General features: G+C 39.8%; 3 protein-coding genes across 5 annotated transcripts in view; 2 read left to right on the forward strand and 1 right to left on the reverse strand.

Annotated features, from left to right (window-relative positions):
• The window catches only part of LOC118425786 (CUB and zona pellucida-like domain-containing protein 1), a 6,665-nt gene extending 3,782 nt beyond the window's left edge, over positions 1-2,883 (forward strand). Inside the window, exons 9-14 of the mRNA XM_035834871.1 lie at positions 116-297; positions 657-868; positions 1,255-1,449; positions 1,813-1,965; positions 2,283-2,425; positions 2,657-2,883. Coding sequence (XP_035690764.1) covers positions 116-297; positions 657-868; positions 1,255-1,449; positions 1,813-1,965; positions 2,283-2,418 — 878 coding nt within the window. The 3' untranslated portion in view covers positions 2,419-2,425; positions 2,657-2,883. The remainder of the gene's footprint in view (positions 1-115; positions 298-656; positions 869-1,254; positions 1,450-1,812; positions 1,966-2,282; positions 2,426-2,656) is intronic.
• Positions 2,884-5,274: 2,391 nt separating this feature from the next.
• LOC118425501 (ankyrin repeat domain-containing protein 13D-like) lies at positions 5,275-18,999 on the reverse strand. Its single transcript, XM_035834367.1, has 15 exons — positions 18,836-18,999; positions 17,620-17,755; positions 16,460-16,584; positions 16,138-16,183; positions 15,230-15,373; positions 14,505-14,755; positions 13,084-13,165; positions 12,292-12,368; positions 11,579-11,716; positions 10,815-10,965; positions 10,235-10,396; positions 9,565-9,746; positions 8,836-8,900; positions 8,233-8,395; positions 5,275-7,809 (listed from the first exon to the last, which is right to left on the reverse strand). The coding sequence occupies exons 1-15, from the start codon at positions 18,935-18,937 to the stop codon at positions 7,732-7,734; spliced, it is 1,902 nt and encodes a 633-aa protein (XP_035690260.1). The 5' UTR covers positions 18,938-18,999; the 3' UTR covers positions 5,275-7,731.
• On the forward strand, positions 10,278-22,307 carry LOC118425503 (protein N-lysine methyltransferase METTL21A-like). 3 transcript variants are annotated; one of them, XM_035834370.1, is made up of 3 exons: positions 10,278-10,427; positions 19,903-19,998; positions 20,569-22,307. In XM_035834370.1, exons 1-3 carry the CDS (start codon positions 10,415-10,417, stop codon positions 21,084-21,086), a joined length of 627 nt encoding a protein of 208 aa, XP_035690263.1. In that variant the 5' UTR covers positions 10,278-10,414; the 3' UTR covers positions 21,087-22,307. The 3 variants fall into 3 exon arrangements, with proteins under 3 accessions (XP_035690263.1, XP_035690262.1, XP_035690261.1); XM_035834369.1 differs by lacking the exon at positions 10,278-10,427 and adding an exon at positions 19,123-19,384 and having other exon boundaries at positions 20,569-22,250; XM_035834368.1 differs by lacking the exon at positions 10,278-10,427 and adding an exon at positions 19,136-19,339 and having other exon boundaries at positions 20,569-22,250.
• Positions 22,308-23,304: the final 997 nt, after the last annotated feature.

Raw genomic sequence — 23,304 nt, forward strand, 5'->3', positions numbered from 1 at the left:
CTATTGTATTTCGCGAATGTCTAACTGTCCTGCGTTTTGGACTGTATGTGACAAATGTTCCTGAAAGGCCAAATATACTTTGAAGTAATGAAATGTCATTTTTAACTTCTTCAAGATTACACCAACTGGACCATTACCTGTAACGGAGACGCCATGACTGTTGCTATCCTGAGGTCCCGGATGCCCTCGCTTTCCGCTATTGACCTGCATCTGACAGACCCCGCCTGTGGTGCCACGGACAACGGCACACATCTCGTGCTGACCACCCCTCTCACCGGCTGCGGAACAAGTAGCTCAGTACGTTATGCATTTTCCTTGCAAGCTGACTTCCATCTTGTTATTCAGTAAAAGCATAAATCCTTATAATTAACGGCTCAAAAGCGCCCCACAACGACCGTAATCAATACTACCACACAATCGGTTGTTGGCACGTTTTGCTTTTACTTAGTGTTCTCCGGATAATGTACCTCGTTGCTCAAGAACTCTTCTAAGCTAAGCCTATTTTCATCTTACAATTAAACTTACTGCAGCATTCCCCGCATTCATTGCCAGGTTAAGTATATAAACATCAAGAATATCGAATGGAGAAGTCTCAAACGTTGTCTACTTTTAAATGTTGTGACTTTTTATCACAGCGATTTATTGTGTTCCTGCAGGAAAGACCAAACAGCATTGTTTACCGCAACCGGGTAACACAAGACTGGCAAAGGCGAGCCCACAGCGAACCCATCATCAGGGACTGTGGGTTTATCCTGGACTACAGCTGCGAGCTTCCCCGACACAAGACCGTGGTGGCCGACTATAACCCCATCGTCCAGCCGGACCGCTACTCAGAGCGAGGAGAGGGCCAAATCTACGCCATTCTGAGGTAAGGTCCTTGTCTTCGCGTCTCATCTGTAGACCAATCTTTTAAAACAAAGAAAAACGACTTAGGCATGCTTTTTCCAGACCCATATGGTTAGCACCAATATGTTAAAAGTACCCTTTTCCTGGCTACTAATGAAATTTATTCACTATACATGCATAAAGCGACATCTACAGCACTTTGACCACGTATGGTAGTCGATAAGACGTACTAATTCTTATATTATAACGGCTCAAAAGCGCCCCACGTACATCGATGTTGCAGTACAAATCGATGAGACTAACTACTTCCCTTCCCTTACTTCATTACTCGGCAGCTCAGTCGCGGGTGGTTTTCACTTTCAATGGATGATGCTCTCTAAAGTGTTAACTAACTCACAACCGTTGCAGGTTTTGTCGAGAGCCAGGCTGCCCAGCCTACATCACGGAGTACCCGGTCATGGCGCGTGTTTGTGAGGACATCTATGTAGAGATCCAGCTGGTCTCGGCAGATCCCGACCTCAGCATACTGACGGAGCGATGCGTCGCCAGGGACACGCCCACTATCGTCACTGGGACTACCGTGTATGAACTCGTCAGAGATGGGTAAGTCTTGGCTCCGACAATCACTCACCCACTCGGCTAGCTGTAGTTCTTTCGAAAATCGCTACACTAGCACATTTAGGAATGTTTTAAACTCATTACCCTAAAGCCGCACTGTAACCTTGTTGTAAAAATGCGTTTGTAGCAATAGCTGGAAGGTCAGCGTTATCTGCACACCTCTGCTGCGGTACAGTATTGTTTTGCATGTCCTATAATTCTACTTCTGAATTGTACACTTGACAGCCGTTAAAAACAAAACTTGCTTGTAAAATATGAAGATACTTTATGCAGTTGCACAGTGAAGACTTAACACAAATATACATTGATGCAATATCTAAAAACATCTGTTGGCGTTACTTCCCCCAGCTGCCCCGTCGACCCGACCTATCACGAGTTAGCCGCTCCAAATCACGCCACGGACCGCTTCAAGTTCGAGGCCTTCAAGTTCGTCACGGACTTCCCCAAAGTGTACCTGACCTGTGACCTTCTCGTCTGCAAATCTTCAGACCTGGGGAACAGGTACGCCAGTTATTAGATGTATCTGTCTGTAGTATACAGTCCGTATATCCATCCTTCGGCGCATCAAACGCAGCATCTTGACTTGATAGCAAGGGTGGCAGATGTACCAAATGTACACTGCAGTTAATGGCATTCTATTGTCGAATTTCCGATCTTGAAAAAAACTGTCAAACTAGCGCAGAAATGTAGAATGGATGTTTACAAGTGACGCTACTCCATGACGTCTTAAAAACGGGGAGAACTCAATGAAAACTAAAGTCTTGGAGTTATATACCGCATGTCTTGATCCCAATTCCTTATCTTTCCCTCCCCAACAGGTGTTCACAAGGCTGTCAGCGGACGGTTGTCGGGAAGCGGTCGGTGGACGACAGGATGGAGCTCAGGCGGACGATTGTCAGTGGGCCCCTGGTGATGGAGATGGACGGCGATCGGAAATACATGGACACTATATGATCATCAGGTCGGTCTGAACTTGGATTTCACACGGCTCTCGGAACTTTTCAGTATGTGTAGTGCGTACTAGTACTAGAATGGATGTTATTCAGAATTCTCAGGCTCGAATGTAGTAATTATTCAAAATTCAGTCTTAGACTATATTAGTTTCCATGCTAGTAGATAAAGATACATCCTTGAAACATTTGTTTTGTTATTGTGTTAATCCCATTGACAACTTGATTTTGTTGTTTTGCAGGCAGAGAAAGCTGAACTACTTTATTCATCGCTAATCTCAGCAAGATGAAAAGCCGACTTATGCGAGTTCAAAGGAAAAGAGTACTCAATATATAAATATATGTATAAACGTGAAAATATCGTAATGTGAGATTATTGAAAAACAACGCGTTGTGGCATATTGTGTATAGTAGAATGGCATTTATGGTAGGGCATTGTATATATCTGTAATAAAATCGTCTCGTGAATAAACAAATGATCTCGAATGAATTGACTCAGTAATTATTTGTCTGTCTTCTGTTACCTCACGTGGAGATAGGTTGATATAAATGTCGTCCCTCCAGTTACAAACTAGTAAACAGGGCGTTACAAATAGGTATCAATAGGCTTTAATGTTCTCCAACAGACGTATCTATAGATCTCTGGTATTCTCAACTTAGTACAAAGCTACCACTGACAGATGCTCTATACGTTATAAATTTCAGAACACCGGCTATAAAAGCAATGTGAACACTAGCTATAATTCCATCTGCATACAATCAACATAATGATTTGAAACTTAGATAACATGCTTTAAACGGTGCCACAAAACTGCTTAATGTACTTAATCAAAACAGGTAAACCCGCATCCAGGTGCAAAAACAACTTTGGTCATTGGGGTCCCTAAGGACACGTAGAGATAATTAATCTACAGCGAAATTAGATTTTTCTAAGGACATACAGGTCAAAGGTTACTCATTTGTTCAGATTTAACCAAGGGATTTGTAAGTTTCTTGTGTGAAATTTTCAAGACAGAGTCCTCTAAAAAAAACAAAAAAAAACAAAAAAAAAAAAAGCCGCCAAAAGTGAATGTTATGAATGACATCCACTGTACAGCCCAAAATCATACAAATGACCGTTTTACTATACAACTGATAGCAGTTTACTTGATATTTATTCCATATTCCGTAAAACGTTGTTACGGTGGGTACGAACAAAAAATTCATTTTATTTCAAGTGAAAATCAATGCTGATGTCACCCATAATATTAACATGTTTTGACCATAACTCAATAATAGTTGTACAACGCAATGGCGTACTGATACAGAAGCGTCGCCTTGAGGAAAAAATTATAACTATCATTATTCAAGGTTGACAGATTTTGATTTATCATTTGTGATTGGTTAATTCGATAAATGTCTTAGGCATTCTCATTGGTAGAGATGCTACCTACGTTTAACCAATGGAAGCATATCAATTTAACATCTACGGTACATTTTACCCCGTCTATGAAATTTACTTGTCTGCCATTGGTTAGCTTTGTCCAATCATATTAAGGATAGACTCCGCGTTAGCCAATCAATTTCAAGTTTTCTCTTCCTTGTCGATGAAATATCTGCATTTTGCTTTCTGGTCACTAGGGAGCACTGTGAGACCGTGGGCAATCCAACTTAAACAGTGTCGTGAAACAGGCGTCTATGATGCGTTTTGATGTTCAAACCTCCCTGAAGTTTGTTGTTTAAGTGGCACAGTTGGTAGATACCGTGGCGATATTCTAGCGCTAATTTGCTTTTCTGATCGATTATGCCGAATATGGAGCTCAAAGTCAGAGATGAAATTGAATTGATACCAGAGTTGCGCTAGTTGGGGTGGGGGGTGGTGTGGCATTATCAAATCTTGCGAACCATGTCAGATTGCCGTGTTGACGGTATTGGCAGGTTTTCGTTGCCACGGATAGGTGTTTGAAGTTATTCCTGTATCCATTCATTGTCTACGTAATGTGAAAACACCAGCCCTTGGTGCTGAACGCCATCCACACCATCCACAACTGGCGCTGAACACGATATACGCTCATAATCCATACTCCCAAAAGTATACACACTTGTCCTTGCACAGTCCATACGCATAAGGGGCCTTTTACCTCAAAACGCACAGTGCAGCATGTAACAATCCCTGGATACAAAAGTCTGAAGAAAAGTCATGATTCTTCACTTCTCAATTTTCGTTTGATTATTGATAACGTTAAAGAAAAAAACATAACTTTGACACCCCTCCCCTTTTCCTGGCTTTGCTTGCACACTTTAATAAACAAGGTGGCATGCGAAAAAAAAAAAATTGAGTGACGATCTTCTCTCGTGACATCTGCTTTGATTCATTCATATGGTGATGAAAAAGACAATCTCATTCCCAGATTTGGCCATTTTGCGACTTGCGATGGGCTCTTATGGGGTTTTTACTCCAGCGTTTTCTGCTCTTGCAGTTGGCATTGAAGCTCGTCCTGACTACCTGAGTATGAACTGGTTTAGTCATACATATTTGCTCATTTTGACGCAAACATGCCAAGATCTTGTGTGAGCGGTTAAACTCAGGGCTGTTTTCGTCAACGCATTTCTGCCATTTCACTTTGCCAAAAACTTCTCTTAATTTTTCTGCTCTAATCTTAAGCCATGTACTCAAACTAATCCAACATTATCCTGTCAATATATAGTAGTGTAGATTGATCCCTCAAGCTACCGACATCTTGCACACTGCAGTCCCTCAGAATGACATCTGGAGCCACATTAGCCTGTCAATGTTCTTGTTTTCCCCAAAAAACCATTGCAAGTGCTAACGTTACTTCCACAAGTTGACTTCAATCCAAAAAACAGCACCACACAAAAAGCGAGTATTCTCATTTATTAATTTATTTACAGCTACCTTTGCACAGTGGTAGTTTATAATAGATGCAATGGTCAGTAAATGTGCTACTCCTACTGATAATAATACTTCCTAGTATTCATAATTGTCAGCCTACTTTGCAGTGTGTAGTGACATGGTAAATAGCATAGTTTCTATGCATGTTTCTTCTTCAGCCCTTAAACTTTGTGAGAGTAAAGACATAACCAGCAACTAAGACACTTAAATACATACAGATATACATAATTACAACTTTAAAGAGATATGTTATTGCACTTTTAAATAGGTGAAAACACTACTAGTATAAATTCTCTTTTAACTTTTTTTCCACAACTCATTCCACAATCAACATTAATGACAGTGAGAGCAACAAAACATAACCATATTGGTAATATGAAAGCATTGGCATACAAGTATATATGATTTGCAGAGAAAATATACAAAATACACAATTTGAATTGAACATAGTCTTATACAAACTAAATTGTTATGTATCATTCAAGGAAGTTGAAATGTCCCTTTTCAACCTCCTTGGTATCATTTCATTGTGACATTTTCCAAACTCATTTTCCAGTATTGTACAGACATTGTATTGAGTGGAAGAAATAGACTACCAGTAACATCTATGTCTGCTTATTGCCCTTCAGAGTAACACACATACATGTACTTATGACAGTAGAATTCACAGCTAATGACATTCTGTAGGTTTCCCCATCATGCAACTGTAGGTTTTCCCATCATGCAACTGTAGGTATTCCCATCAAGCAACAGGACCAGTGGGTTGCCAAACATCCATGACTGAGTTGGCTGATGTAAAAAAAACCTAACAGAACTTTTTTTCACTGAAATGCGAAGATGTTTCCAATCTTATACTCTTCTTTCTATCGTTCTCTTTGAAACTAGATAAATTGTAAATCAGAACATGCTATTTTTGTAAAAAGCTGAAACACAAGCCATTAGTTATGATTTTTCTGACCTATAAATATACCAATAACTGCCTGTTGCAGTAATAACAGACATACTGATACAGCTATAAGATACTGCTAAACTTCTAGTATATTACATAACATTGCAACTGACCTACCCTTCTGTGCCCCCCAACTCACATTACGACCTTGAACATCCCTTTTGAATATGTACAACTTACTAGGCAGTACATGAGGAGGTATATTATTGTTTCATGCTTCTTCCGTCATACCATAACAGTTCTTGAACAGTATTAGAACAGTACACATCATAAAGCAAAGATCTACAGTGCTACAATGACTACATCATTCAGAACACTATCTTCCTCTCACATGGAGGACGCAATTCTAACATCTCAATCATAGTGCTTGTCGTATCTTTCTTTTTTCTCTCTCTTACATGTAAGATTTTAGAAGGAATTTCACTGCTCATGAATTGGAAAAGTCGTAATATTTTGGAAAAATAAACAGTGGTCAAATGAAATAGTAACATTCAATATTCAATCTAGCCAATCTATAGTCCTGGATACACAATGTACATGTACCATGGACTATGTACTAGTACGTACTAGGCGTACAACCACCAACTCTTGATCATTAGCACCACATGATATTTATGTAGATGTGGTGGAGAAATGACATCTTGGACATAGTAAACAAACAAGTGTAAACACAAAAACAAAATTGTTCTTGATTTGATTATAACTATTTTGGCAATCATCATTTTCAGTTGATGTTGCTGTTTTGTTGTACACTCATTTTTCCTCACCCTATAGTATAGGTGAAAAGTACAACCATTTCAAAATCTCTCAGGTGTTTAATTTCTTTGTTATCACTTCCGTGCCTCTACGCACCTGTATTTAGTTCATTCCTACTAAAATCACTTGGATGTTTTTGCAAAGTAACAAACAACAATTTGAGCTTTCATATTTACTGCATTTTAAAATAGAATATCTGAAATATACAGAATATGAATAACAGAACATGAGATAAACATACAAAATGAATGTAAATACAATATACTCGTAATGTACATCCTAAAGCTTGTGGCTTTCTTCTAACCACTCAATCACATCATTTGGAAATAAAGTCCACCTTTCCTACTGACAAGAGGGGGGGGGGGGCAAGTCCCCAAACAACTTATGACCCCCTAATAGCAATGGAATAGCTTTCATCTTGTCTCTAGATGCAAAAACATCTTAATTCTTAATACAAGTACATTTTTTTTTCTTGATGTACTAGAAAAAAAAGGACTAAAATGAGAAGCTTTTGGCCAAAAATCATCAATCATGAATTTAGTCAGTACACACTGCCTTTATAATACGCAACTTATGTTAAGTCTGAAATCAGTTACTGCATCATGGTATATTATGTAGCAAAAAATCACTGTCTTGGGTCATCTGACCTGGAACCAACACATTTGATAAGCGGGGGTGTTCAGGGTTGCCTGCAGGCCTGGATAGGCAGGGCTGTACCATCATTTGTCAGTAAGGGACAACTGGAGAATCCTTTCTAGCTCTTCTTCTTCTTCCTTTCGTCGTCTGTCTGCCTCTGCCTAGAGGGGTGAAAAGACATCAGTAGTATCATAAACTATAAATGCAGGAACTTTGGCGGTGGTTTACTGTTCGCAGTTTTTGCGGCGGCCGCTTCACCGTGAATTTAAAACCACCGCGAACATTTTTCCATGGCAGTAAGAAACTACAGTGCATGGTGCTACCGCAAACTTAAAACCACCGTGAAAAGTCCATTTTCCCGCTACCGCAAAATTAAAACCGCGAGCTTAAATGCATTTACAGTACTCTCTGAGCATCAAACCTCATGTAAAAGAACCCAACACACTTATGGTGAAGAGTAGGGTGACCCAGCATGGCTGAAAACCAAAGCCCTAGCAAAGCTACACTGCACAATTATTACAACTACTAGACAAAACACAATGTTTAATGGAAACAAAGGAAAATCAAAACGCCATTGACCCCACCTGCTCCTTGGCTGACATCTCCAGCGCCAGTCTGAGTTGTGTGTCCATGTCGTCGGGCGGGGCCTCGGCGATGGGCTGGACCACAGGGGCAGGGCTGGGCTCCCCCGCTGCAGCCTCTGGAATGGACTCACCCTGAGACAACATCAAACTCTCTTGGATAGCCCTGGAGAGAGAAGCAGTGGACAAGTCATCCAAACTGGGCTTCTTACAGAGAAAAGACAAATAGGCAATATCCATTTCATCCGTCTGTTCTCATCTTTAAAAAAATCCTGACCTGACAGATCAACCTTTCAACTATGTTTGAGGGAAATGTCTGTACCTTGCTACAAGCAGTATTAGGGAGGAATATATCAATATTCGATACCACTATTTTCATCTTCTCCTACCAAATTTTGATTTACACATTAAATAGGAACGAATGATACATATAAAAATCCAAGCTTGCCTACTGTTTATTTAAAGAAGTACAGTTATGCAGAATGATACCTGTATGTACATTGAAAATCTTCAAAAATGACAAGCAAGATTTCATGATCAAACAATAGTTTAAGACAATTGATAAATCAGAATAATTTTTGCTAAATACAGCTTATACATACATACCTCTGAAGTTGTTCATTTTCATATTCTTCTGGAGTTGTAGCTCCAAGAGCTTCCAGCATGGTCATCTGTGGACGGTACAACAATCTACTAAGGCCCAATCTAGACCATTTTTTCCATCACCGCCAACATCTTGCTCTAGATATCGGGGGGAACTAAGTCACGCTTGTAGTGGCTCAATGCCTGACAAGCCCTATAAACCCTTGATGGCAACTGATACCTGTTTCAGCTGAGTTGTCATGACATATTTGTCATGTGCCCGCTAAAACTATTCACTCCCTCCTGTTTTGCTGGAGTTCCCAACGCGACTCGATCCCACCCTGACCTGTCATAGGTGGTTCATTTCTTCAAAATGCTTCCCCTTGTTTGAATAAGACTCTATGCCTGCAAACTCTGCAGAGGGACATGATGACCCTGAACAGTGTAACTTTCTTTAAAAAAATATTTATAATGAAGAGTGCAAATGTTCCAAATTTCATTCCTTTATCCTGCCGGCATGAGATGTAAATACACAACAGAAGGTACCAGAAATATCTTTATTTACTGTTTTATTATCCTGTCCTTTTCATTTGCCTTGTTCTTGTCTCTGTCAGAAGAGCTAGCCCTTTGTAATAGCCACAGGCTAGTTAGGCAACCCTGGCTGTGCATTTTTATTAGCCAAACAGAATAGATTATGAAAAATGGAAGGTCTCCTCCTTATACAATGACAAAAGTAAAGATTTGTAGCGTCACCTGATCACCAACCACGGCACCATTAGCCTCCAACAGGCTCTGCTGGATGGCAAACTGGAGCAGGGCGTCGTCCTCGTCATGGTGACGCCTGCGTTCCCTCCGACCCGAGGCCTGGACTTGGTTATAACCAAGAGGAGCCTCAAAGGTCATGGGGTCAATGTCACAGACCATCTTGGTAGCTCCTGGGAAACCAGTGATTATAGTTAAGAATCTCTATCACCAAATTTTGACATTGAAGCTTCTCTTTGACCAAATTTGGGCATAGGCATACATTGTATCTCTTTGATCAAATTTGGACATAAGAACATGTTTTTGACCAAATTTGTTAGGGGAATGTCTCTTTGACTAAAGTTGGACAGATGAATATCTGTATAACATTAATGTCTTTGACTAAATTTGGACATGCAAATATCTATTTGACCAAATTTGGACATGCAAATATCTGTTTGACAAAATTTGGACATACAAATGTCTATTTGACCAAATTTTTACATACAAGTAAATATTAGACCACATTTAGACATACAAATATCTATTCGACAAAATTTGGACATACAAATATCTCTTTGACCAAATTTGGACATACAAATACTTATTTTACCAAATTTGGACATACAATAATCTCTTTGACCAAATTTGGACATACAAATATCTACAGGTTTCTGCCCACCTGGAGTGGCAGCCAGCAGTGTCTCCTCCTCAGTGGGTGATTCCACTTCCTCCTCAGTAGGGGACTCCACTTTGATGGCCGCCACTCCGTCCACTGCTTCATCTGTCCCGTTCAGGTTCCCAAACGTGATGCGAGCATTCAGCACGTGGAACAGCGGGATTTCTGCACAGAAATACAGTCATGTCAAGAAGTGGTGAGTGCCACAATTGTGAAAAAAGACACACATGCCCAAGGCAAGGCACCCCATACAAAAAGTCAGGTCATTTGGCTTTATTACAGTGACACACATTGTAGGAGTTCAAAATATAATTTTTTTAATGAAATAGTTACTGAAATTATAAAACAGTTTAATATTTGCGATCATAAAATTTCTAAGATCCTAGCTGCACATTCCCAAGCTACCATATTAAACCTATACAAAATATTTGCTAAATTTTGTTCTGATATCAAGATATGTGAAGGCGTACAATCTATACTTTTGGGGACAAAAAAATAGCCAATAAAACCTCAAGAATTTCAAAGAGTTACATCCATACTTCTCCCCATGACCTCTGACCTATATGACCTTATGACCCCTGACCTATCTTGACTGGGAAGCCAGATGGAAGCTGTAGAGTGATGAAATCCTTGAGGCGAGCGAAGTGTGCGTTACTGCGCGCCATCAGGTCGATGATTGGCAGGAGCTGGTCCTGTAGAGTCAGAGGAAACTGGTCACACAGCCACAGCGTAGCCTGCAGGGGACAGAAAGGGTACAGGTTAAGGTCACAGTGTTTATGAAGGCCGTAGGGGTAGTGGGTTGTTACGCCGTAGGGGTAGTGGGTTGTTACTCCCTGTATCTACGGCAAAGCCCATCCCACTCCTCCCACTGTCTGTTACCGTCTTTTTACCTCTCCATCCAAAGTCAGGTACATGTACCCATTTTTACACCTGGGTGGCATGAGGAAAGTTGCGTAAAGAACCTTTCCTAAAAGGGCAAAATTGGTAGCATGAAAGGATTTGAACCCAAACACCCTGCAGTTATGCCACACGACCCCACACAACAAGGGAACGGAATGTTGCCCGTAGTGGCAGTTCTTCTAGAAGCCAGATGGAAAGTCATGGGAATCAGACCCTTTTAATATAGCTAGCAATATCAACAGATATCTGACAGTTTCAGAGTTAGCTGGTGGTTGTCATGGCTTGTTATGTTAAAGTTCAAATACAAGTGTTCTGTTTTTCTGTTTCGCACAGGTTCCTATAGTGAGTTCCATACTGGCCTCTCAGTCCCTTTCTCACAAACTCTGTAAGAAAGGGACTGAAAAACAAGAGTTTTGTGTTGTATGTCCATTCTTTCACTCAACTTACCTTGAACTTCTGTGTTTTTGTGGTTTGTTCAATGGGTCTGCCAATGTCTCTCTCACCCAGGTCAAACTCCTGGTCAAAGTACTCCTCTGCCATGATGTTAGTCGGGTTGGTTGGGTTGGAGAAAACCAGGGTTTCGTTCTGAGGAGAGGCAGAAACAAAAGAGCCTGAAAATCAACCCTCAAGTTTCAACCTTCCAGAAAGTTGCAGACAAAAATAATCCTGAAGTTCGAAAAGAATCTGCTCTAGAGTATAGAAATCAAGTCTATAAGATACCTGCCAACATATAATCAGGACAGAAAGCCAAAGAAAGGAAAATGCATTTACAGCACTGAGTACTTTTGGGCTAGATGGTACGTAGAGTATGATCCATTGTTGTATAAGCTACAATCAATGAAATATTGATGTTTGATTTTTTTTTGCCCCTCGGCCCTTGTATAAAGCATTGAATTGCTGGAGTATTTAGATGGTGATAGGTTTGAAGACTGATAGCCGGTATAAAGCGTCCATACCAGAATGGCTATCACATCAAAATGTATACCACAGACAACTATTCAAAAATCACAAGGAGAATTTGCTACCTCAGATGTTACCGATATGGCCTCTGGCCCATGGACTATATTGCTTTGTCATATACAGTTGTTCAGCAATAAGGTTATATCATCACTTTCACTACCTCTCTAAGACAGTTTGGAAACCATGACAAGATGACTCACCCCCTCTGCACCCTTCAGGTTCTCTTCATGTTCCTCCACAATACCAAGGAAGGACTGGAAAGGTGTTTTATTTGCTTCTGTAACAAAAATGTCAAGAAGAACATTAAGACACAAAAAAACGCCACTGCCATTGTTTCACAAGGCAATAGGTTAACGCTAGTTCACCTTTATCCGCGGGGTAACCTTTAAGGCTTTATCCGTTGTATATAAAATCAGAGTATTTAGGGATATCAAGTCGACAGACTACTGCTACATATAGGACATTACTGTTTCAAAATGTTGACTAAACATGGGAATTGGGGAACACATCTGACTGTTGCTATAACTTTGCTTCCTTTTTGTATTTCATAACTCCAAGACAGCTCAAATATGTAGAACATCAATATCTATACTAATCAAACAATTTTGGTAAGTCTAACAGATGAATTCCTACATGGAACCTTCCAACAGTAATATATGCACTATGATCCAACCTTCCTTTACTACATTAACAGTACAATAACTAGGTAGCCTTTGTACAAAAGCCTTGGCATGCCTGTTTGCACTGCCTGAAAACTTTCACAAAAGCAGATGTTAAACAGGCACCATAAATTCTGTGACTCGGGCAAGCAGTATGTTTACCATTGGTACTAAACCCTTCAGATTAACCTGTATGCCTTTTGATATTTCCATCAACAAAATGATAACCATAGTTCTTACAAAAGACACATTAGATGACAACAGATTGTAGAAAGTAACATTTTATATCCAGAATATCTGAAAAAAATGTTTTTTAAGCTTATTTCTCATTACCTCTTGTTCTTTCCTTCTCTTCTTCAGTTAAGTGCTCAGTTCTGGTTCTGGTCACCACTTCAACATTATGTGCACCAAATACCTACAAAAGGCAATAACACTCTCAGCATAAATTCAGGGACAGCAGCAACAATGTTAGTATGAAGGTCATTCAGCACCACGGACAGCAACAACAATGTTAGTATATATGCCATAAAGCACCAGGGACAATAACAGTAATGTTGATATAAAGGTCATTCAGCACCAGGGACAGCAATAGTAATGTAAGTATAAAGGCCATTAAGCACCAGGGACAATAACAGTAATGTTAATATGAAGGTCATTCAGCACCAGGGACAGAAACAGTAATGTTTGTATGAAGTTTGAAATCAGCACCAGGGACAGTAATAGTAATGTGAATATGAAGGTCATCAGCACCAGGGACAGAAACAGTAATGTTAATTTGAATGTCATTCAGCACCAGGGGCAGCAACATTAATGTTTGTATGAAGATCATTCAGCACTAGGAACAGAAACAGTTATGTTCGTATGAAGGTTATTCAGCACTAGGGACAGCAACCGTACTGTGGTATGAAGGTCATTCAGCACCAGGGACAAACAAACAGTAATGTTAATATGAAAGTCATTCAGCACAAGGGAAAGCAACAGTAATGTTTGTATGAAGTTTGAAATCAGCACCAGGGACAGTAATAGTAATGTTAATATGAAGGTCATCAGCACCAGGGACAGAAACAGTAATGTTAATTTGAATGTCATTCAGCACCGGGGACAGCAACAGTAATGTACGTATGAAGGTCATCGGCACTAGGTGCAGCAACAACAATACTAGTATAAAAGTTAATCAGCACCAGGGACAGCCACAGCAATGTTAGTATGATGTTTTTTCAGCACAATTGATAGGGAATGTATGTGGAGATGAACAGCATACAAGATTTATCAGAATTATAAAAATTTATTCAGCAAAACATTATTTAGCTATAGATCAGTTGCAGCAGCGATGCAGCAGCGGTGCGTAGTCCGGTTGTAATACCAGGGCACAGGGGTCCAACATATACAGTTTAGGTCTAAAAATGACCAAAAAAACTCAATAAAATCATTTTAGGGGCTGATGAAAATAAAATGAAGAAAAAAAAACATCTAGGGGTATTGGTCCACTCTACTCTTGGTTAAATTTCAAGTCATTTGGTCCAGGAACGACAGAGATAAGGCATTTTGAAGATTTGACAGGAGAAAGAAGACGGAGAAAGAAAAAACATTACGAATACAATATATTTCAGCATACCTGTGGTATGGCTGAAATATAATTAATAAGTTAGTAATTATTAGTTACTGCTGTAGCATTTCTGCCAGCCTTCACCTTAAGGACTCCTTTCCTACAGTGATCATACATACCTCCGACCATGAAATGCCTCAGCTCTTACCTTTGCATCATATCCATTGACAGTTTCACTCTTGTCGCTTCGCCATCCCCATATCCCAGACTTGGTTCTCTCAAACGCGATGTTCTTCGTCTCCATGTGAACGGTGACGATGGGCTGGGCCATGCGGGCGCAGACGATGTCGTCCGTAGGCGTCATGGCGTCCGGACTGAGCTGGGGGCCGTTCATCTGTAGGCTCTCCACAAACACCAGATGGCGGTCATGGTCCACCTCCATCAGCGTGGCAGAGTCCACTGTGATTACAGGAGGGGAGAAAATGGTGTAATCTGGCAGGCCGTACAAATGGAATAACTTGGAAAATGGCAATGACTGCTTACGAAGTTCTGATTTAGCAATACTTGTTTTATTATGTCAAGTACATGTTCTTTTAGCATGTTTTTTCTAGTCTCAAAAATGTTTCCTGCAAACAGGTTGCTAGCATTTTCTTTCCAAGATTCATAGCACTTACAACTTTTGATGCATTGAATGAATGAAAAATCTGTAACAAGAAAGACAAGGACTCTCTTCAACTTACTATTGCTGCAAAAAAATATGAGTATTTGGGGGTTGATTAGTATGGTACTTTCCTTCCTAATCTTTTTGATTCAAAGTTTTCTAAAACCAAAATAATATAACCATAAAACTGGGAACCAAGGAGTCAAATTTGCTAACCAAATTAGTTTGACCTAAAGTTATTAACCAAATTATTGTGACCTATTAAAGTTTACCTTCCCCTTTAAAGATGTAGCTCCTGCTGCCTCGCTGCCAGGACATCTGGTCGAACCCCAGCAGAGTGGTGTCAACACGGACATAGCTGCCTTTCTTCCAGAGCTTGTACGTGTCGCTGGGACACATGCGGGACACAAGGGGAACTGTGGTAAAGGGAGAATAAAGCTTGTAAGTGTCACTGGGACACATGTGGGACACAAGGGGAACTGTGGTAAAGGGAGAATACAGCTCGTAAGTGTCACTGGGACACATGTGGGACACATGGGGAATTGTAGAGAAGGGAGAATACAGCTCATAAGTATCACTGGGACATATGTGGGACACAAGGGGAATTGTAGAGAAGGGAGAATACAGCTCGTAAGTGTCACTGGGACACATGTGGGACACAAGGGGAATTGTAGAGAAGGGAGAATACAGCTCGTAAGTGTCACTGGGACACATGTGGGCCACAAGGGGAATTGTAGAGAAGGGAGAATATAGCTTGTAAGTGTCACTGGGACATGTGGGACACAAGGGGAACTGTAGAGAAGAGAGAATACAGCTCGTAAGTGTCACTGGGACATATGTGGGACACAAGGGGAACTGTAGAGAAGGGAGAATACAGCTCGTAAGTGTCACTGGGACATATGTGGGACACAAGGGGAACTGTAGAGAAGGGAGAATATAGCTTGTAAGTGTCGCTGGGACACATACAGGACATAAGGGGAACTGTGGAAAAGGGAGAATATAGTTTGTAAGTGACACTGGGACACATACAAGACTTGGGGAACTGAGAAAAAGATCAGACAAATGTTTTGCCACAGATTTGTTTTGATTCAGACTGATTTCAGCTTCTTACCAATGAACAAAGATTCAAACACATGTAACGGGTTATAATTCTTGTGCTATGTCAAGAGTTTCAACTTACCCCAACTTGTGAACTCCCATTTCATCTCAACATAGAAATCAGGGGTCTAAAGGACACAAAAATACATCATTTTGTGTAATTTCACGCAATCTCATGAATAAGAAGCTAGCCAAGAAGCAGCATAGTAGATCCTAGGTTGCTAATAATACTTAGTACTTAGTTCCCATACGAATATAGTATAATGAGACATGCTTGTAACTTACAAATGTAAGCAAATAGTAGACTGTTATTCACATTGTCATGCAGTTTCGTATTAAGAGGTCTGTAGAAGCAGCAGCTCTGTCAAGAATAGAAGTCTGGAAAAGTTGAAACGTGTACTCACAGATCGTAGTTTAGCCAAGAGTTCCGGCACCCCGTCTATCCTGAGAGAGGCTCGTTGGAAGTCCCTGTGCTTCAGGGTCAGCTGTACCATCTCTGGGTTTCCTGTGCTCACTGCCTCCTGCAACACTACAACAGACATAGATGGTAACAGGGTTTCCTGTGCTCACTGCCTCCTACAACACTACAACAGACATAGATGGTAACAGGGTTTCCTGTGCTCACTGCCTCCTGCAACACTACAACAGACATAGATGGTAACAGGGTTTCCTGTGCTCACTGCCTCCTACAACACTACAACAGACATAGATGGTAACAGGGTTTCCTGTGCTCACTGCCTCCTGCAACATTACAACAAACATAGATGGTAACAGGGTTTCCTGTGCTCACTGCCTCCTGCAACACTACAACAGACATAGATGGTAACAGGGTTTCCTGTGCTCACTGCCTCCTGCAACACTACAACAGACATGTAGATGGTAACAGGGTTTCCTGTGCTCACTGCCTCCTGCAACACTACAACAGACATAGATGGTAACAGGGCTGTCTCCAGCTTCTTTTTTCCCCATACGATACCACTCATTGTTTGGGAGACATGTTAAATCTGTCATTTTAAGCCTAGGAAAATACATTTCTATCAATTTTGTGTCATGAACTGATGAAGTCCAGATTTTTCGGATGGACTGAGTGAAAGTTCTTCTCTCCCAACGAGCAAATTTCCTTCCTGGGACGGAATGACAGGTCAAAACTTGGTCGTCTTTCATTTCCACAGATGGACATGGGGAATGGGGAATTTTTTTTGCTTATCTCATCCCAGATTCATTCATATATAGCAATCTTTTTTAACATCATTAATGCCATAATGCAAGAAATTACCAGGATTTTGACAGCTAGCACAATCATGATCAAAATTTCCCAAAATAATAAAATTAAGCCTGTATTCTGTCATAAGTATATACATACCTCATAATCATTAAGCTTGTTTGTTGCCTTCTAAAATTGTACCTAGTTTTTGTGCTGTATTCACCATGACTGATTTCGTGGTTGGGTTGCCAATGTCAAACACTATAAAAAAAGTATAAGCATTGGCAGGGAAACTTCAGTACTTTTTTCTGTGTCTGTGTAACTGTGTGTTATAATTAGGTTTATATATGTTTGTCCCACCTGTCCATCCACATGCGTTCTCAGTACTGATCAGTGCACCGTGACTCAGTAAGGCTCGCGTACTCTCCAGGTGACCCAGGGTCACGGCCAGGTGCAGCGCTGTCCGTCCTCGTGGGTCCATACGCTCAAGGTCATGCTAGGGTCAAGGTCAGAAATACATTTACAACTTCTCTCAACTAGTCTCAAAACATAACACTGAATTAAACTGTGGTCATTATTTTTAAATACTAACACGAAGTTGAGATTTCTTGTAACCATGCAAAAATTAGAATACCCAAAGAAAAGCCATATAACTTAAATCAATTATCCCAATTAAGGACCAGATTTCTTACTTTCTTGAAATAAGCTGCCATATCATGCCACAATGACTATCAGAACGTAAAAATCCTGATCACTAAATTGCAAACTGCAAAATTTGTTATTAGAGTACAGAGTAGAATAGACTAGAGTAGAGTAGTCTTCGGTTAGGCAGGAGTCTCGCTCCAGTTGAAACCGCTTTTCTTGAACTTGTCATCTCTTCAGTCAACATACAGTCATATTGGGTTTCTGTGGATTGTCCATAGCTCTGTAGTTATACAGGATTTTCCATGACGCTGAGACATTATTGTCTTTTTGCTGTTTTTTTAAAGTGAAATCAATGTTACTAGTTCATGCAACATTTTATTTTATTTTTGCAGGTTTCAAATACTTGATGATATCATTGCTGTCAGTGTGTGTCACATGTTTTTGCTAGCGTGTTGCTTTCACTTTCGTTCAGGTTTTATTTCCTGCTTACATATATTTTGGTTGTCCTTTGCAACATTTTGTACTTCAATAATTTGTTAAATATTGATGGCAAAAAAAAAAACACACAGGAATTTGCACACGTTAGCCTAAATCTTAGCCACTTAATACTACAATTTGGTCGTTAGCCAGAATCGCTATCTACTACAAACAAATTGCGACATCAATTTGTGTTGTTGTTGTTGTTGTTGTTGTTGTTGTTGTTGTTGTTGTTGTTGTAACTACTGAATACTGTATAGTTTGATGGCGGAATCGAGTCAACACGCCTGTATGTCAACATTTGGACAAAGTAAACCCAAAGCTGTAAAAGATAACAGAACGTTATTAAAAACAAACTGTACAATCTCCAAGCAGTGAACCGGCAACGCCCCCCCCCCCCTCCATCGATCTCTCAAAAATAAAATTTCGAACTCTCCTCGAGAAAAAACCTCACCTGATTTTCTCGAAGCACCTCGAGCAGTTCGTGAAACTTGTTGTGCCAGACGAGCCAGTGGAGAGGAAACCGTTCCCGGATCTGGTCGCTAGTGATCGGCATCGCTGTCGTGATAAAACGGGGCAAAACAAGGCGAAATGTTCCAACAACATTCGCGATTTTCACTCAAACCGGAAGTACAAAAATGGTCTGACTTTTATTCCCGTCGTGCACTCCGTAAAGGTCAAAGGTTATCGAAGGGGCGGGGTGGGTTTTCCAGTTTCCGTGTTCCAAGGGGGGCGGGTCTATGTTTCTACGTTTTTAACGTTAAATCTAAGGTTTAAAAGTAGAGAAAGATGGAAATGGAGAACTGGAAGGGAGAGGGGATGGAGAGGCACTTCTGGCCGCCGATGTTTCTGGACCCGAGTTACCGGTGGGAGGACTACAGTGTGGGGAGGGGGGTGACAGTACGGCTGCTGGCGGTACAGGACGGTGGCGAGGGCAAAACTGCTTCCTGTTTGACAGGTTGTTGTCTGAGTAGATCGATTGTGTGAGGCATGAAGCCTGAAGGTGACTGGTGTGCTCTTGTTTTATTAACGGTAACTTATATGTACATGTATGTGCGGGAAAGGAATTCTCGGTAATATGTCAATATCATATGTCAAAGGTAAAGGCCTCGAAAAAGAAAACAGTCCTTGTCTCCTTGTCATTGTTATGATTTGCATAACAACTACCAGACGGGTTTTGTTTTCTTTTTCGAGGCCTTTACTTTTCACATATTACCTAGAATCCCTGTCGCCTCACATGCGTTCTCTGTGAGAGGGCTTATTAGCATAACACTTATTTCACCATACTTACTATAGTATATAATACTCATAGAGAAGGTCATAAAATTTTCTAACTTCCCCAATTACGTTATGTTTGTTGTTATGTAACATCCTTGGTTTGGTGAAAATAATGATCTAACATCTGCTTGGAGATCAGTTCAAAGGTCTGTGCCTTGCCTGCTCATGAGCTCCTCCAGGCTTAAACCTGACTATTAAAGGAAACAACTTTATACTGTTTGAAATTCACTCCCCTCATCCCAGGTCAGATGGTATGGCCCGCTGCCAGGGTTTTATCACAGTACATTGTGGACCAACCAGAGCTGGTGCAGACTAGGACGGTACTGGAGCTTGGAGCAGGTGAGGTCATCCCTCTTATTATATAAAGGTCCTTATTTTATACGCCTAGCCTCAAACTCAAAGCTATTGATGATAAATCCACTTATAGTGTCACTGACGAAAGATAACAATCCCTTATCTAAAACATCTGACCGTTTCCAAAATCATATCCAGTTGCTTGAGTAATTGCTATTTGACATACATATATTTGAGTATTATATTTGAATATTGCCAAATCAAATAGAAGATAATTGCAAGCAATTGAAATAACGTTAGTCATATTATCACCTTACTACACATTTTTTTGGGAAGCTAGCAACATTTTTCCATAGTCATTCATAAGTAAATAAATTTTGTAAGCTGCCTCACAGTTTGGGTACCATAGGGAATTGTTGGTAAGGTCAGTGGTAAGGCCCTTCAGAAGAAAAAATCCACATTGTCATGTTTAAACCAAGAACTGTAATTTAGGGGCTGTAAATATTAATCTCAAACCACAATCCATCATGACTGTACATGCCCACTCAGAACTGAGGTCTCTATGGAATCATGCAAGTTGATTTACATCATTACTCCTCATCCCTACTTCCACAGGTACAGGTCTGCTAGGTCTAGTTGCTGCCAAACTATCACCCTGTCCTAGAAAGGTGGTCCTAACTGACAACAACATGACTACGTTGGACATGATGGAAGCAAACATTGAAGAAAACTTCCCCACCCAAACAACGATTCCACGCTGTGCCCACCTCCACTGGGGAGAAAACCTCGACAAATTCCTCAGCGACCATGGGAAGTTTGACGTGATCTTAGGCGCAGATGTGATCCTCTGGACACAGTACATCCGTCCGTTGTTCAAAACTGTAAAGAATCTCCTCTCTCAGACAGAAACAGCCATGTTTCTCCTGTGTTACCAGTGCAGATATACAGAGCTTAAAGACAAAGTGTACGAGGCAGCTAAAGAGGTAAATCTACTTGGCAAAGAAATTCAAATACAAGAAAATGCAACCTTTTCAGAGCTGGAGGATAAAACAAAGGACACCCTTCACCTGATTAAGTTCTGTCACCAGTTTGTGAACAAGTGTGAAACAAATGCAGTATGTAGTACCATTTGATGACATTATGATATGCACTTAAGATACATTACACTAGTGAAGTTGTCTATTTTCTTGGAGGATCAGAGAAACATTGTGATATTCTGACTTTTCTTGTCCTATACTTTTGCAAATTTTACAAAAAAGGTGATAGGAAATAGTTTCATCAGATAGTTTTTACAATAATAAAGAAAGGAAATATTTTGCCTGTCAATAAACAATTTTACAAAGAATTCAAATTGGAGTGATATAGAACTTTGTGATGTTGTAGTCACATTTTACCAGAGTGATATCCTTAAGGCCATTCCAATTTGATTTGTTGACTGTCAGATTTATAAAAAAATGCTTAACTTCACAAACAACATAACATCCTGAGGACTCTGCCTTTTATACATTGGTGCACTCAGTTTTAAAAAGTGATTACAAAGTTTACCTTCCTGCCCTGTATTTGTATGATGTCTGCTTCCTAACTTTGTAATACAGTGAAGTTTTTTTGTGCTGCTATATATGTTTGTCCTGACTATATTCTTGTATACTGGTATCCAGTAATACAGAATAACTTTGAGATTTTTTACTCTGTGCTGAAATTGTTGCATGTTTTTGCCTGAGATTGTATGAACCACCATTGTGTGTGTTGTGGATTTGTGGGGTTATTATTGATGCTCTAACTATCAGTTCATGTGTTTACTATTTGATTGTTTGTGCATCAAAAAATGTCTTTTATTTTGTTGTCATTGTCAAAGTTGCAGTGGTGCAGTGCATTATATATTTTATGTTTTAGTTCTTCTATTCTGTGTAGAGAGGTGCTATTTTGCTTTTAGATTGTACTGTTTGTTACAAAATATTGTTATCCAGCATTTGTTCTTTACTTGTGGTGAACATGTATTGTTGCATTGACTGTCAGATTTTGGAGCTTCATCATTGTACTTTAACTAATCCGCTATGGAAGTTTAAATAACTGATAATGCAAGGCAGCTCCAAACTGCTAGGGGGCACATGTGCATCGGCCCAGGAGCCATCAGCCAGTAATGGACAGTTTTATCTTTTGTATGTAAATGATATTGTGATACTCTATCCTTCAATTCCTGTATGTGTTTAAGATGAAAATTGTTTCATCTATGGTACTTCTGAGATTGTTTTGATATAAAGAGAAGTAGTCTCTTAGCACATGTGTGTTGTATAGTAAGAATACATAATACATACTTTTTACGAGATGTCTTTTGAGATATCTATATTCCAAAATAGCTCCTACAGTTTTATTCTAATCAACAAGCATCCTTAAATGTAACATTCCAACAAAATAATTGGAGATCATAAAGTATGATCTTTATTTATTCACTAAGACAGATAACAATGTTAAGACAGAACACAACAGTTGCAATTTCTAAAGAAGAGATTTTGCTCTTGATAATAAAATGCTTCATACCTCCATCAAAATTCATCTTAACCTTCACACAGCGAAGTCTCAAAAAGTATCTTAAAAACAAACACTAAATAGCTTGGCTGACCACTAATAGCAACTAAGTCTTACACAATGCTGCATATATACACTTACGTATAAATTTTTTACATTGCCTGGCTCTAGAATTAGGAAGGAGCCCTCTTTCTGTTACGTCAAAATTGCATCTTCAATAACAACCAATCATATTCTATATTGGTGACACAGCAGTGAATGCTGGTACTTACAAATCCTATTCTACTGTGGTATGATAAAATCTCTTAGCCACATATACTGACTTACAAACATCTATAGAAATGACCGTAAAGGCAATTGAAATAGAGTATGCTCAGCCCGTGAGGCATTGAAAAACAAGGCAAAAAAAACACAGAAAATGTCGTACTAATTATAGGTAACATCATTTTAACATATAAGAACATGGGTATAATACTGTGTGGGTGACTTTGTCTTGTGAGGTGATTTAACATTTGTCAGCTCTTCTGCACGATGTGATAGATACAACAAACAGACCAAGATATGTAATTTGACTTAGAGTCGATCTAACCATATTCTTGACATAACCATAGTTCCTTTTCACTGAGTTATGGATCTCAATTAGGATTTTACCATGGTCAATATTGACCGAAGGAGGCCATATATGGGCAATCGAGGGAAGTCTGTATTTAGCCATACTGCATGCACATTTAGATTGATAGAAGCTAGCAATATTGCATGATTATGACGCGCGTACATGTTTTGAAATATTTGTGAAAGGCACAGTTAAAGAAATTAAGTATAATA

This window comes from Branchiostoma floridae, chromosome 11, assembly GCF_000003815.2.
Source record: "Branchiostoma floridae strain S238N-H82 chromosome 11, Bfl_VNyyK, whole genome shotgun sequence".
Classification (NCBI taxonomy): domain Eukaryota; kingdom Metazoa; phylum Chordata; class Leptocardii; order Amphioxiformes; family Branchiostomatidae; genus Branchiostoma; species Branchiostoma floridae.